The 14,189-nt window shown below is 39.4% G+C and overlaps 1 protein-coding gene across 1 annotated transcript; it reads right to left on the reverse strand.

Annotated features, from left to right (window-relative positions):
* Window positions 1–4,903: 4,903 nt before the first annotated feature.
* Window positions 4,904–13,815, reverse strand: LOC104155969 (protein FAM173B-like). Its single transcript, XM_009703034.1, has 4 exons — window positions 13,537–13,815; window positions 11,174–11,311; window positions 9,967–10,017; window positions 4,904–5,140 (listed from the first exon to the last, which is right to left on the reverse strand). Exons 1-4 carry the CDS (start codon window positions 13,813–13,815, stop codon window positions 4,943–4,945), a joined length of 666 nt encoding a protein of 221 aa, XP_009701336.1. The 3' UTR covers window positions 4,904–4,942.
* Window positions 13,816–14,189: the final 374 nt, after the last annotated feature.

Raw genomic sequence — 14,189 nt, forward strand, 5'->3', positions numbered from 1 at the left:
GCCTCTTCATCCTGGTTGGGTAGTCTATAGCAGACTCCCACCACGATCCCTGCCTTGTTGGCCTTCCTCCTGATTCCGTACCCATAAACACTCGACCCTATTGTCACCATCATTAAGCTCTAGACAATCAAAACACTCCCTAACATACAGGGCTACCCTACCACCTCTCTTCCTTCCCCATCCCTTCTGAAGAGTTTATGGCCATCCATTGCAGCACTCCACTTGTGCGAGTTATCCCACCATGTTTCCATGATGGCAGCTATGTCATAGCATTCGTGCTGCACAATGGCTTCCAGTTCCTCCTGTTTGTTGCCCATGCTGCGTGCATTGGTGTAGATGCACTTCAGTTGGGCTATTGATCTCTCTTCCTTTTTGGAAGAAGTAGCTAAAATTCCTACGTGACCATTCTCAGGCAATTCCATGGTTTCTAACCCATCAGTGAGCCTTGTGCCTTTGCTGCTGCATGGATCTCCATTCCCTTACCTCCACTGAGATGGCAGACCGAAGGACCTCGCTAGCACATCATCCCTCAAACATTGACATGCCACCCCCAGGCTTATCTCTGGCAAGCCTGGATTTATCCTTCTCCCCTTCAAATCTAGTTTAAAGCTCTTTTGACGAGCTCAGCTAACTCCTGTGCAAAGATCCTTTTCCCCCTTTGAGACAGGCGTACTCCATCGGTCGCCAGCAGGCCTGGTGTCATGTAGACTAACCCATGATCAAAAAAACCAATTCTGCTGGTTACACCAGTCTCGGAGCCAGCTATTGATCTGCTGGCTCTCTCTGTTTCTTCCCTCATCATTCCCTGCAACTAGAGGAACAGAGAACACTATTTGTCCTCCTGATGCCTTAACCAGTCGTCTCAAGGTCTTGAAGTCTCCCTTGATTGCCTTTGGATTTTTAGTTCCAACCTGATCGCTGCCTATCTGAAAAATCATGAACGGATAATAATCTGAAGGCTGTACCAGGGTAGGAAGGTTTCGCTTCACATCCTCTTTCACATCTTCACATCTCACTGGATAGGGTGCTCCTATCCAATGAGAAATGTGCACAGCTGAGGTGCAAGTCTGTCAAACTGCTTTTGAAATAGTTCAAACTGCCATACTTGGACCATAAGATTCCCTTCCTCCTTTCATCCCACAGCTCAAAACATAAAAGATAAACAAAATGTTACCACTGCTTAATTCCCCTGTAGATCTTAGAACAGTACTACGGTGGCAAAATTTCTAAAGAACACAAACAAGAAAAGCAAAGCTCAAGACATCCTTAAAAGATCTATGCAGAATCCAGGAGGTCTGTCACCTCCTAAGCTGTGTCCTTCATTAACACTGAAAGACTTTCCCAAAGCCTGGGCTTTAGAACTTTTTTCCCCACAGACTATACTCATTCAACTAGCCGTGAAATGTGGTACTTTATTTTAAACTTAATTCTGTACCTTCTTATCTGGCTGCATCTCATGAGTCAGAAGTAAACAGCAGCTCAGAGACAGAGGATTAACTTCCTTAGAGCACTATTAGATTAAGTGGCAGCATATAATTAGACCAGAGGATAAGTCAAGACTTCAATACACCCAGTAATACAGAAATATCTAAAGCTCAAAGTATGTGCACATTTCACAAAGAAATGTGGACAAACTTGGTTGACATTGCTGTGTAGATCTAGTGACTATGCAGGGTACTGAGCAACCTGCCTATCAGATGGCTCTCTTGTAGCCATACCTCTCTCTTTCTCCCTAGAAAGCCAATTTATGCAAAATTGAAAACTAAAAAATTAGAATTGTAGCACTCAGACACTGCATTGGTACAACTGATCTTGCATCACAAAGCCTATGGGGATCTAATGTGTCTTAATGAACAAAAAAAATTTTGAATGTCTGACTCCTGGAGAACTCTGATCTATATTCTTTTCAAACAGATCAAATTCTATGATGTTTCAGGAAAGCATTACTCATTCAGCAATATAGCAACTTTTTTGCTAACATCTGGCAGGGCAAGGAAGGCATAAAAGAAGTAACTCCCAAAAGGCAACTGATTCTACTAGAAGATGTAAACAAGGATAAACTATAGGTTTTTCTGTGTATCTGAATTACTCTGGTATTGAACAGCATATGTAGCTTGAAGGTTTCCTTCTTTTGGCTTCAGACCTACACTATAATTTGATTAAGCCAGTTCTCTAAGGCTTTCCTTGTTTTCAGAAGAAACAAATTTGTACTCTGAAGTAGCTTATCAATGAAATCATAATACATTACCCTAGCAATTGGAACTGTATCAATGTAATAATCCATATAGCGATAACTGAAGTCACAGTTAAGTATTTAACCTTGTAAATTATCAAATGAACATAGCAAGTGATAGAAAAATTGAGGATATAGCAAAAAAATGCCTTCCCAGTCCCCCTGTGTGAATTAGAGCAATTTGCTTTCCATTTCACACTCCAGCCATGGAAACAAGAAATACAGCACATTTCCTTACATAAGGAATTTCGAACCTTCAGACCACTGTCTATCTCAGTGTAGGCCCCCAAAAGTAAGTGGTCAGAGCAAGAAACAGCCCTCTGCTTTACTTTAAAAGCGTTCATAAATCTCTCCTTGCCTCGAGGACAGCACTTAATGCTCCTAAAGCTCAGGTCACCGCATCATTAATTCTATCTTGCACTCCTCAACAAGTAGTTACCACCTACGGCTCCAGAAATAAGAAGTACATATCCAAAGCCTTTACCACAGGCAGAACTGAGAAATTCAGTTTTACCTTTTAATAGGCAAACAATAATGCAACAGACATATATACAGACAAACACAGCAGAAAAAGTAAACATCCGCTTCATTTCCAGTAAACTAACTTTAGTGGAAGCAGGCAGTAGAAACTTGGGTCAAAGCACTGCACTGCAGATGAGTCACAATTCACTTGATCAAAAGTTTTTGCCTCATCTTCTCCTTTACAATCATTCGGGGAAGGACTTGGCCTCATCAGCTAATTTCCCCTTTGTATGGTCTTCTTCCAATAGAAGAAATTTCAGATTTCTTTTGTCTGAGTTTCCAGTTTTATGGCCTTGGGATATTCAGTCATTTTAGATAAGCCACTGTAGCCTTGTCCTGTCACATAATAATCATAACACTTAAATCATGGTAGAAAGAGTTTAATGTAGTTTTACAAGACGCAGTGAAAGGCTGCAAAAGACTGCTTAGCAGAAATCAGTGTTCTTCAATACATACAGTTTCCATGTTTACAGCTGTGCCTCGCTATACGAGGCTGAAATTGTCTCTTCTTTGCGGACTCCAGAGCAAACACATTTGTCCCTTTCTTCTCCTGCTTTGTACACATTATCGGGACAAAACCATTCTACTGTTCCATTTCAAATCCTCAGTGTAAATTTGCATTTTAAATTCTCCTTTCTCCTCCCCCGCACCTCCCCCCCCCCACAAAAAAAAAAAAAAAAAAGTTTGGGTACAGGTGTAACTGTAGACTACATATCCCAATTAACATCTAACTTCTCTTCAAGTCAGATATTATAGTCCAGCAAACACACTTTCCCAATGCCTAATAAAATGTCACAGGCTTTGTATTTACCTGAAATTGCAGGGTCCCAGCACTTCTCTTGGCCTGAGCTAATTTTAGTTGTGGTAATGACTGCTGAGAAGTCAGGTAACAATTCCCTAGCCTGTTTTAGCTTCATTCTCTGGGAATCATACATGCAAACATGCAAAGGTCTGAAACTTACATAGTCACTGCTTAACAAACAGCCTATATGTTAACTGGGGCCAGGGCAAGCTAACTATGAACTTTGATTAATTGTTAATGAGTGAAAACAGTAAAGCTTTACCTGAGAACCAAAAGAAAGACCAAGTAAGCAGACTGCTACAAAACAGAAAAGTGCTGTAACCACGTTAGAAAAGGAAAATGTCACAGCAGTGACAGTACCCCACTGCAAACCAGCATCAATAAAAAGACTGAGAACTCGTTTCACTTCCAAGGAAAAGCCATGCAGCAATGCCATGAGTTTCTGAGATCTCATCATGGGGCATAGTAAAGTAGAGGGGAAAAGAAGCCTGACTGAAAAATCTCCCTTCCCATCTCACTATAAATTGAGTTCTAGTAGATTTAGCCAAGCTAACCAGGTCAGCTAGAACTGGAATCAGAGACAGTCTTCATGACACGTTCAAGTAAGGAATTTTCACCCATACCTTACCAAGGTTTGAGCACACAGAAGTGGTGACACTTCATTGCCAAGTAGGTGATTTTCGAAACCTTTCCTAAATCAGAGAGGTTAGGAAAAATCATGGTCATTTGCAAAGGCTTATACCAGTAAGAGTTCAGTAAGAGCACATTTCTGCAGTTTTGTCTTCACATGAGTTAATAAAAATACATTAATATAATCAAGGGCTGCACTTGTGTTAATGGATAAGCAACTTGTTCTATTTGCTTGTTTTGTCATATTCAACTTTTAAGAGTACACATTCAAGGCAGAGATGTAAAACACTGGTATCATCATCATACTCAGTCTGCATCAGTTTGATCTATGCAACATTATGCCTACTTGGCATACATAATTAAGACATCTGGGAACCATGGCTCATTTGAGGAGCCACTTGCACAGCACCTCCAACACCAATAACAAATGCTATGTAGGCTCAGAAATAATGCACATATTAAGTTCAGCAATTTGAGCATTTTAACTTATACGTATATCCTCCTTAACTATAGTGAATCATGTTTTTTCCAAATTAAAGTTTTCCACTGCTATAAAACTTTCTCATAATTTTTACTAACTACATTAAGTCATTTAACTACACCTTTCACTAACCTTTGTGTGCTTTCAGATACCCAGTGTACTTCAGTTATTTTAGTGAATATCTATCTCCATATCCTGAGGCTCTATTCACATTAATCTTATCTTTAGCAGGTGAAGTCAAAGCCAAAAATGTCAGTACAAAACCATTAGATGTTTAGGATTCTGTTGCTGGTATAATTTCCAAACTCCTTGTTTCACATCCTCTAGAATGTTTCAAATCATAGGCCCACACAGTGTCTATTCCCTCTCCAGTAGTATGATCTGGGATCCAGCAAGGGAAAGGAAAACGACAGGCAATGATTCTGGCATTACATTCAAGTTCTTCTTCCAGTTTCTTCTCTAACTGTGGCATCTGTTGAGCAACAATAAAAATATTTCAGAAGCAGTAAAAACCAGAAGTATTCTCTTTAGAATCTAATTCAAGTGTTCAAGAGAAGTCCAAGGTTTGAAGAATTTTTGGAAAAAAATTTAGGAAAGTATTCATGATAAACATTTTGGCTTTAACGCATTGACAAACAATACGTAGAACTAGAAAACGGTTATTGTGCCCTGATTGGTGAGATCAAGCAAGTCATAACTCTAAGTTCTAAAAATTTAATCAAAACCCGTAGATAATCCCTTAGATAAAAAAAAAAAAATCCCACAAATCAAGAAAAGACTCTGCATGTTCCAATTCATGATTCTCTTCAGTGGGATTCTTCTCTGCAGAGAATGAAAGTTCAGTCCCCTGAATTTATGCTATATATGACACCCCAAGTCGCATGAACTATTATGTTATTCTCAAAGGCCAACGCCTCTCAATTTCCAGTCTAACCCCAAGACAGATCCTGGGGCACTCAAAACATCATACAGCCAACAAGCCAAAGCAAACATTCTGCTGTCACTGTATGGTAAAGTACAGGTATGTTAAACACTATTGAAATCAAGCTTTGTTGGCTCCAGTCTGTTAACATACGCATGTAAGTCCCCGCAGCAGTACTGTATGAAACAGCATACAGAATCATAGAACAGTTTGGGTTGGAAGGGACCTCCAAAGACGACCTAGTCCAACCCCCCTCTGCAATGATCAGGGACATCTTCAACTACATCAGGTTGCTCAGAGCCCCACCAACCTGACCTTGAACGTTCCAGGGATGGGACATCTAACAACTCTCTGGGTGACTTGTTCCAATGTTTCACCACCCTCATTGTAAAAAAATTTCTTCCTTATATCTAGTCTGAATCCACCCTCTTTTACTTTAAAACCATTACCCCTTGTCCTACCACTACAGGCTCTACTAAAAAGTCTGTCTCCATCTTTCTTATAAGCCCCCTTTAAGTACTGAAAGGCCACAGTAAGGTCTCCCTAGAGTCTTCTCTTCTCCAGGCTGAACAACCCCAACTCTCTCAGCCTGTCTTCATAGGAGAGGTGCTCCAGCCCTCTGATCATCTTCGTGGCCTCCTCTGGACTCACTCCAACAGGTCCATGTCCTTCTTGTGCTGGAGGCCCCAGAGCTGAAGGCAGTACTGCAGGGGGGGTCTCACCAGAGTAGACTAGAAGGGGAGAATCCCCTCCCTCAACCTGCTCGTCATGCTGCTTTTGATGCAGCCCAGGAGACAGATGGCTTTCTGGGCTGCTAGAACACATTGCTGGCTCATGTCCAGCTTTTCATTCATCAGTATCCCCAAGTCCTTCTCTGCAGGGCCACCCTCAGCCCCTTCATCCCCCAGCCTGTATTGATACCAGGAGTTGCCCTGATTCACATGCAGGACCTTGCACTTGGTTTTGTTGAACCTCATGAGGTTCACATAGACCCACTTCTTGAGCTTGTCCAGGTCCCTCTGGATGGCATCCCACCCCTCAGTTGTATCAACTGCACCACTCAGCTTGTTGTCATCTGCAGACTTGCTGAGGGTGTGCTCAATCCCACTGTCTATGTCATTGATGAAAACACTAAACAGTACTGGTCCTAACATGGACCCCTGAGGCACACCACTTGGTCACTGATTTCCATCTGGACATTAAGTCATTGACCACTACTCTCTGGATGCAACCTTCGAGCCAGTTCCTTATCCACAAAACAGTCCATCCATCAAATTCATATCTCTCCAATTTAAAGAGAAGGATGTTGTGAGGTACTACATCAAATACCACTTCTTGGTTGAAGACCTACAGTCTAGCTTTCCTCCATTTGCAAAAATTGAGCAGATAGAAAAGTCAAAGGCAATAATGCCACTCTTCCAGTACAGAGCAACACCCTGCCCAGTCAGATACTCTAACAAGTACTTTGCAAATTCTACTATGGATTAAGTGAGAAATGAATCAACACATCTAGACTTCAAAGAAATTTCTTTCCCATCCCAGATAGTGATCATGTTGGGGGGGGTGGAACACAACAAACAAAAAACCACACACACACCTTGATAGATTTAGCCATTTTTGTCCTTTGGAAGAGTTTGATGTTATCCTTAAGCAGATCAGTGCACATCCATTTGGAATTTCTTTTATTCTTACATACTGTATCTATCTCAGGGAGTAATTATAACAGCAAGCTCCACAGTTTACTTTTATTACATGTAAAAATCTATTTACTTTGATATCATGACATAACATTTAGATATTGAAAGGTTAAAAGGACAGTAATTATTTACAAATACAGCCATGAAGGACAAAAATATACAGAAAAATTCACAAAAAAGGAAAAGAACCACAAGTGAATATTATTAGAAAACAAGACTGACTGAAGAAAATGTATTTCCAAAGGCTGCAGATAGCTTCCACTATCACATACATGCAGAGTGCACCTTTGATGTAACATTCTTTTATAACTACATTTAAGCTTCCAATGGAATATTTTAGCAAAATCATAGTCAGATTTAATATATCAAAGAGTTCTCTGAATATTTTTAAGCATTCTATGCTCTGATTTCATCCATACAGCAAATGCTTTTAAACATTTTTGCTACTGCACCTTAAATAAACCAGAAAAATAAGCCCACTTTCGTATCTCAAACTGACCTGAGACACCAGAAAAGGACTAAGTTGTTGCAGAAATTAAAATATAGACAGTCTAATTTTTAATTAGTAATTATGGAAATTAGTGACATCTCATGTCTATATTAGCTCAAATTAGAAAACGCCATTAATAGATCAGCCAAGAAGAATTGTATCCTTGAACCAAACAGTCAAACTAGTTTTTAAGCTACATCTCTCAGCAACATTAGGCATTATAAACATACCGTATTTTGTATCAGGCCAGGACCGGGCTTTTTTGGTATGTCTACATAGATACACAGTTTAGTAAACCTTTTATACATAATACAATCAGTTAAAATACACAGAAGCTGTGAACATGAACACCCAGTAAGAATTCTGTCATCCCACCCTGAACAAGCCTCTCTGTAATGACTCATAGATAAACACACCTTCCCCCAGATGCTTGCAAGAACAGCAAGGTCTTAGTCTTCCCTGAAGATTAATAAATCCAAGTTCCGTAAGTTAATCTTGGATATGAAATAAAAGCACTGTGTGACAGCACCAGATCAGACCAGTATTATTAAAAAAAGCTGAAGAGAGCTATTGCCCTCAGTAAACAAGGGAAAATGCACTAAAGTTTCCAGAAAATCAATTTAGTCATTCAGGAGGCTAAGCATTCACAACTTCCGAAGTAAATTTAAAGGGGATGATGAGCAAACAAATGCTCAGGGAACACCGTAGTTCATATGTCTGAATCTGTTACATTTATGACAGTATTTTATTAGAAGAATTAAGCCTAGTATTTACTGAAGTTATTCTGAGCCCTATAGCTACTCTTTGTATCATAGCTGTTACTAATTTATCTCACTTTATACTATTACATTTAAAGTTAAGCCAGTATTTCTGCTAGGTTTACTCACATTTTCCCAGGGCATTCGTTTATTTCTAGTTTACTGAAGCATCTTTCTTCAGCTGCACTTTTCCCCTCTGTGCAATTACAGAATTTCTGACTGCAAATTCAAATATTTATACTGCCCCCTCCCGGAACTCAAGCCAGAGAGCACATAACATCCAAACCTGACAACATCAGTAGCACAAGTAACATCACAGCTCTCACTAATATGCCACCCACAAAAGCAGGGGAAAAAAGGCATTTTCTCTGCAGTTTCCAACATGAGTTACAAATTAAATCTGAAGTAGGTATTTAATTCCAGTGCTGTTAAAGCAGAGAATAGGGAAGCTTTATGACACTTGTTGCATCTTTCTGTTACTACTACAGAAATATTATCAGGGTATATAGTATGGTATAACATCACCTAGAGCTCTTCATTCATTTCATCCCACATCTGCCTTAGCAGAAGCAGCAGCAATAGAGGCATTTATAGGATATTTCTGTTTTACTCCTCCATGTGCACTCAACCTATATAGAAGATTCTAATAAAAAAAAAATCAAAATATCAAGAACATTTACATATTTTCTTTTTCTCTTTAGAAAAAATCTAAAACTTGATCAAGCCAAAAGCCAAAGTGAATGTAAAGTCTAACTGAATTACTGAAATATATTACTGAAGCAGTTACTATGTAACTCAATTTCTACACCAGTTTCAAAGAACGCATTTTCCGCAGGGACACGATGAACACAGCCTACAAAGCCTTCCTAAGAGGCAAAGACTTTGTGGACTTGTATTCTAGAAATTATACTTCAAGTATTTGTCTCCCTTCCTAAACCCTCACACTTTAACTTAGGCAAGGGATTATTTCAATATGTCAGCTGCTGGCCTATTTGAGTTGATCTGGTTTTTAGAGAAGAACATAAGCAAAATTCAATACTCTCCTCTAACAAGGTTCCCATAAATCAGCTGTAGCAAATTTCCCACTCCATCCTCACTCTGCAAACTCCTCATTTTTTCAGTATGAAAAACTGAAATTTTCAACAACCAATCTATCACCTTCCCCCCAAGCAGTTTTCATTTCACTCCTGAACTAACGGACAGAATATACTTCTCAAAAAAAACATGTATTTTTTCAGAGCCCCAGTCTGCATACTATCACAAGTTTTACCAGGCTTTATCATGGACATTAATAAGCAACAACGAAATATCAAAATATTAGTACTAACTACCTTTGACATTCTGTAGTTTGGTTCATTTTGCAGATGAATCTACTAACACTGAATGCCTTGGTATTAAAATAATTAAATGATGCAAAAATAGTAAACTTACCATTTGAGGTACCCCAAAAACAACAACATTTGTATAACGGGAAAAAGAAACCTAAAACAAAATTTTAGAACAAGTCTTAACGAAAATGGCATTTCTATTTGGAGAAGCTCTCACTATTCTGTTCCCCTAATTCCTCTAGTTGCACTCCTTTCAACAGAGATTTAGACCAAAAATTAGAACAGAGATCCCATAACAACTTTTCATCACACAAATTTCCACATAAAGACAACTTTAAATTGCTGAACAGCAAAAAACTTCTACCGCCTGGCCAAGAATATGGCATCAATTCTAGTGGCACAGAGAATATTAATTTAGAAAATACCTACACAATTTTACCCATGGCTAAGTTTTTCCACAACTCCTGTATATGTTAAAATGACATATGTTTTAAGTTTGCCCCCACTTTTGTTAAATGTTAGCTAGCTATAAAAACTTGTCAGGCGTTTCAATGCCTGGGTTCTTCCAGTCAGTGCCATGAAGTTCTCCTATGCTTCTCTCTGAACAAAGATAAAACCAGCACATTCACACTTTTCCCCAAAATTCCTGGTATCCACTTTACCCATTACAAAAATATCATCCTTAAAAAACCAAAACCCACATCCCACCAATCAACAACAAAACACACAAACGAACCAACCCCACAATTTTGACAGGAATAGCAGGGGAGAGGCCCACATAAATATGACCCAAAAAAAGCACACCTCAATGAAGAAGCAATTCTGACTCAAATTACTGAAAGTTGTAAAAAAATCTCAGTCACATGTATGCAAATAACCTTAAAGCAACACTCAAAACCAGATAACACATTGCACAGCTAAAAAAGAACACAGGTCTAATGAAATGTCAGATGAGATTGTGATCCTGCACATTAGGTGAATAAGAGTCTTGTTACTGACTCCGCAGAATCAGCTCTCAGTGAAGCCTGACATTACAGCACCCCACATCATTCATCAGGCATAAGCATGACATGGTTTGCTCAAGAAGAATGTCCTGAAAAAGGACAGCACTTCAACAAAGCACAAAACCAGCAGCGCAGTGCATTGTGCCCTGAGCCCAGCTTCTATGGACTCGAGTATTTTCCTCAAAGCCCACTACAGCACCCTCTGGCCAGTCAGCATTCTGGTTCTTTCAAGAAAGTATTCCAAATTATGGAAATCCCTCAAACATTCCAGATTCATTCTTCCATACTTCACCCTTCACCACCTACCTTCCATAAGTCTGAAATATAAAACTTGGTGTTCTGATGTACCCCATCTCTCCAGGCACGGTATCTGGAGTACCAGACTAGCCAGGGATTCAATTCATAACCAACAGCTTTGAATCCCCTTTTTGCAGCTGCTATCACCTACAAGGAAGAAAATAAATCTTCACTTAGAAACTTATATTTACTTATAAATTAAAGGAATGCACTTTAAATCACTCAGGTTTTAACCCCCAACAGATTAGTAGTATATCGAACAAAAATTCAAACAACATTTAACTATTATGACTAGTCCCACTAAAATAATAGATACATTCAGATGAACAAAATTAACCACTTAAACACTGCAAGCTTGTGGCTTTGCCCTGTGAATATGTCTACAATTTACATAAAAGTTTAATTTAACATATTCATGACACTACCTTGCAGTTAAAGAGTACCAAAACGGACCATGGAGAGAACAGTGAAATACACAAGCAGAAACACTAAATTAGACCACTTATTCAAAAAGCACTGACAGGTAGGCACTTGAGAGATCCCTGAATCAGAGCCAAAATGACCTACCAATAGAAAGAGTATGAAAGTAATCTGCTGACCTACACTTAAAAAAAATGTATGTCAAAAATTTAAATGTAGGTTAAAAAATTGAAAAAAACCCACACATAAATCTCACAGTATAGTTTTAATCCAATGCTAAGCTTCATATGTCATTTTAGAAGGCAAAACGTAATTCGGATCACAAACAGATTTTCAAAGACCTTCCTCTAAATTAGACCCTAAGATTTAGAATTGTTAAACTGTATGGTAAGTGTCTTCAAACAAGATCAAAGACTACTGATTTTTTAGAAAAAGGAAAAAAAAAATAAGAAAAAATACAAAAAGGCATCATTTTCTAGAATTAAGGTTTAAGTCATAATTTAAAAGGTTACTGCCAAGTTTTAATCAGGAAAAGCTGATGAACTATGAATTACAGAACAGGCAAGGTGAAATCAGGAAGTACACATTTCTTACTAGAACTTCTCAAAGAGCATAACCTGGACAGTGTGTTTCTCACTATTAAAATAATGCACTTTCCATCATGCACACAGCATTTGCAAATATACTAAAAGGATCTGACATTTTTACCATGCTTGGAAATAAGAATACGGTCATATTTACCCACTGATTACACCTGAGTAAGTGCTAAATATTTAAAAGCATCTGAATAGAAGCTCAACTTTTTTCAACGCAGATGCATTAAGGCAACACCAAGCATTCAATTTTTGGCACCTTGCTCTCCAGGGAGTCTTCAGTTTCCATTTAGGTACCTATATATATATATATATATATATATACACACACAGACACACAAAATCAGAATTAAACACACATTACCTAGTCAAATTAGATGCTTCACATGACAGTCAACAGCCACAATGTTGAGCAGAGAGGGCATCAGAAACTGCAGCTCTCATACCTACATGCTTTTCTGTTTCCTACTTGGACACAATTCCTTCTAAGCCACCTTCACAGATATGGATTTCCAAATCAAATTTTTTAGTGTGGACAAGTGGCAGACTCATTCACGTGAAATATGGACAAAGGCAGCATTCAAGAACTTACTTGTTTCCATCAAAAACCTGCTTAGCGCGCAATCGCGTTGCTAAAACAGACTCAGTCAGATGGTTATAAAATGATACACAAGACATCACAACTACAAAAATCCACACCATTCTCCACTACACTCTCACCACATTTCACAAATTGGGGTTCAGACAGTGTCCTGGAAGCACAATGTCACTTTGGCTTTGATGATTCTCACGATCTCTCTTGGTAATTATTCTACTTTCACCACATTGATTTTGAAGTGAGGCAGCCAGCGCTGCACAAAGGTGTGAAGACTACAGTTCTAACAATACCAGGATTTTTATTTTTGTAATCCATCACTCATTTCTCATTCTCTTTCGTGCTTCTATCACCTTTATAGAATAAGCTTAGAGCTGCACAGTGCTATTTAATCTTACAGCATCACATATTGCAACGATAAACCTATATGGAATCACAGCTCTTGGCAATCACAATACCAGTTCTTCAAGCACATCCTTTCACATGAGTGCAGTGCAACTCCCTCCTGCCAACAGGATGAGGTTATCATTTTGTACACTATCTTGTCAAGCTGCAGGTAAGACTAGAGCAAAAAATACCAATTACTCACCTAAACTGAATATAAAACTCTCTCAGCTTTGAGCCTTTTCATAAGGCTCAAACAAAAACACTGGATGCCAAAGACAAGACATTCATAAATATGAGAAGACAGCAGCAGCCATGGCTAGAGCATTTAGCACTTTTTTGAGAGGTGATACAAAAGCAAGGCAACGTCCATAACTTACAATACGGCCATCCCCGCTGCCAATGTCAACCAGGGAGCCGCTTCTGTTTTCTAACATTTTCAGCACATTCTGGATCTGATTGGAAGTTGCAGGAACAAAGGGCAGGCATACTTTCCTCAGAGCTGGGGTCACAAAGGGAGTGACCACAGCATAGAGTGCCACCAAGGTCCCACCAACACCAGCGGTGACCAACAGCCCCCAGCTCCTCCTTCTGGAGCCAGCCTCGCAATCCTCTCGCAGGCCTGCTGCGTGGCTCTCCTCCACCGGCACCTTGGACATCACACCTACAGACAGACATGGAAGAGTATTTTCTCCAACAGTTTTACTACGTTCTCACACAAGACAATGAAGTATATCGTATCAAAGAAATAGAACATCAGGAAAAAAAAATTATATCCCTTTAGCTGATTCCTAGACCTAGGGAAATGTTGCTTATTATTGCTTTCAAGAAACTGAAGCTCTAGGTTAGTTTTTCAGGGCAGAAAAGCAGTTTCGATTTAAGCCCGAAGTTCTTCCCACCCGGCCGGGCAGCAGCACACCCCGGAACGGCTCCAGGGCCGCGCGGGCAGAGACCTCCGCTCAGGGAAACGTCCCTGACCAGTTATCGTTATTCCCTTCAGGAGGGACTTTTCTCTAGAGCACAACACCCCCAG

The sequence above is a fragment of the Cariama cristata genome, unplaced genomic scaffold (assembly GCF_000690535.1).
Source record: "Cariama cristata isolate BGI_N322 unplaced genomic scaffold, ASM69053v1 scaffold20576, whole genome shotgun sequence".
NCBI lineage: Eukaryota > Metazoa > Chordata > Aves > Cariamiformes > Cariamidae > Cariama > Cariama cristata.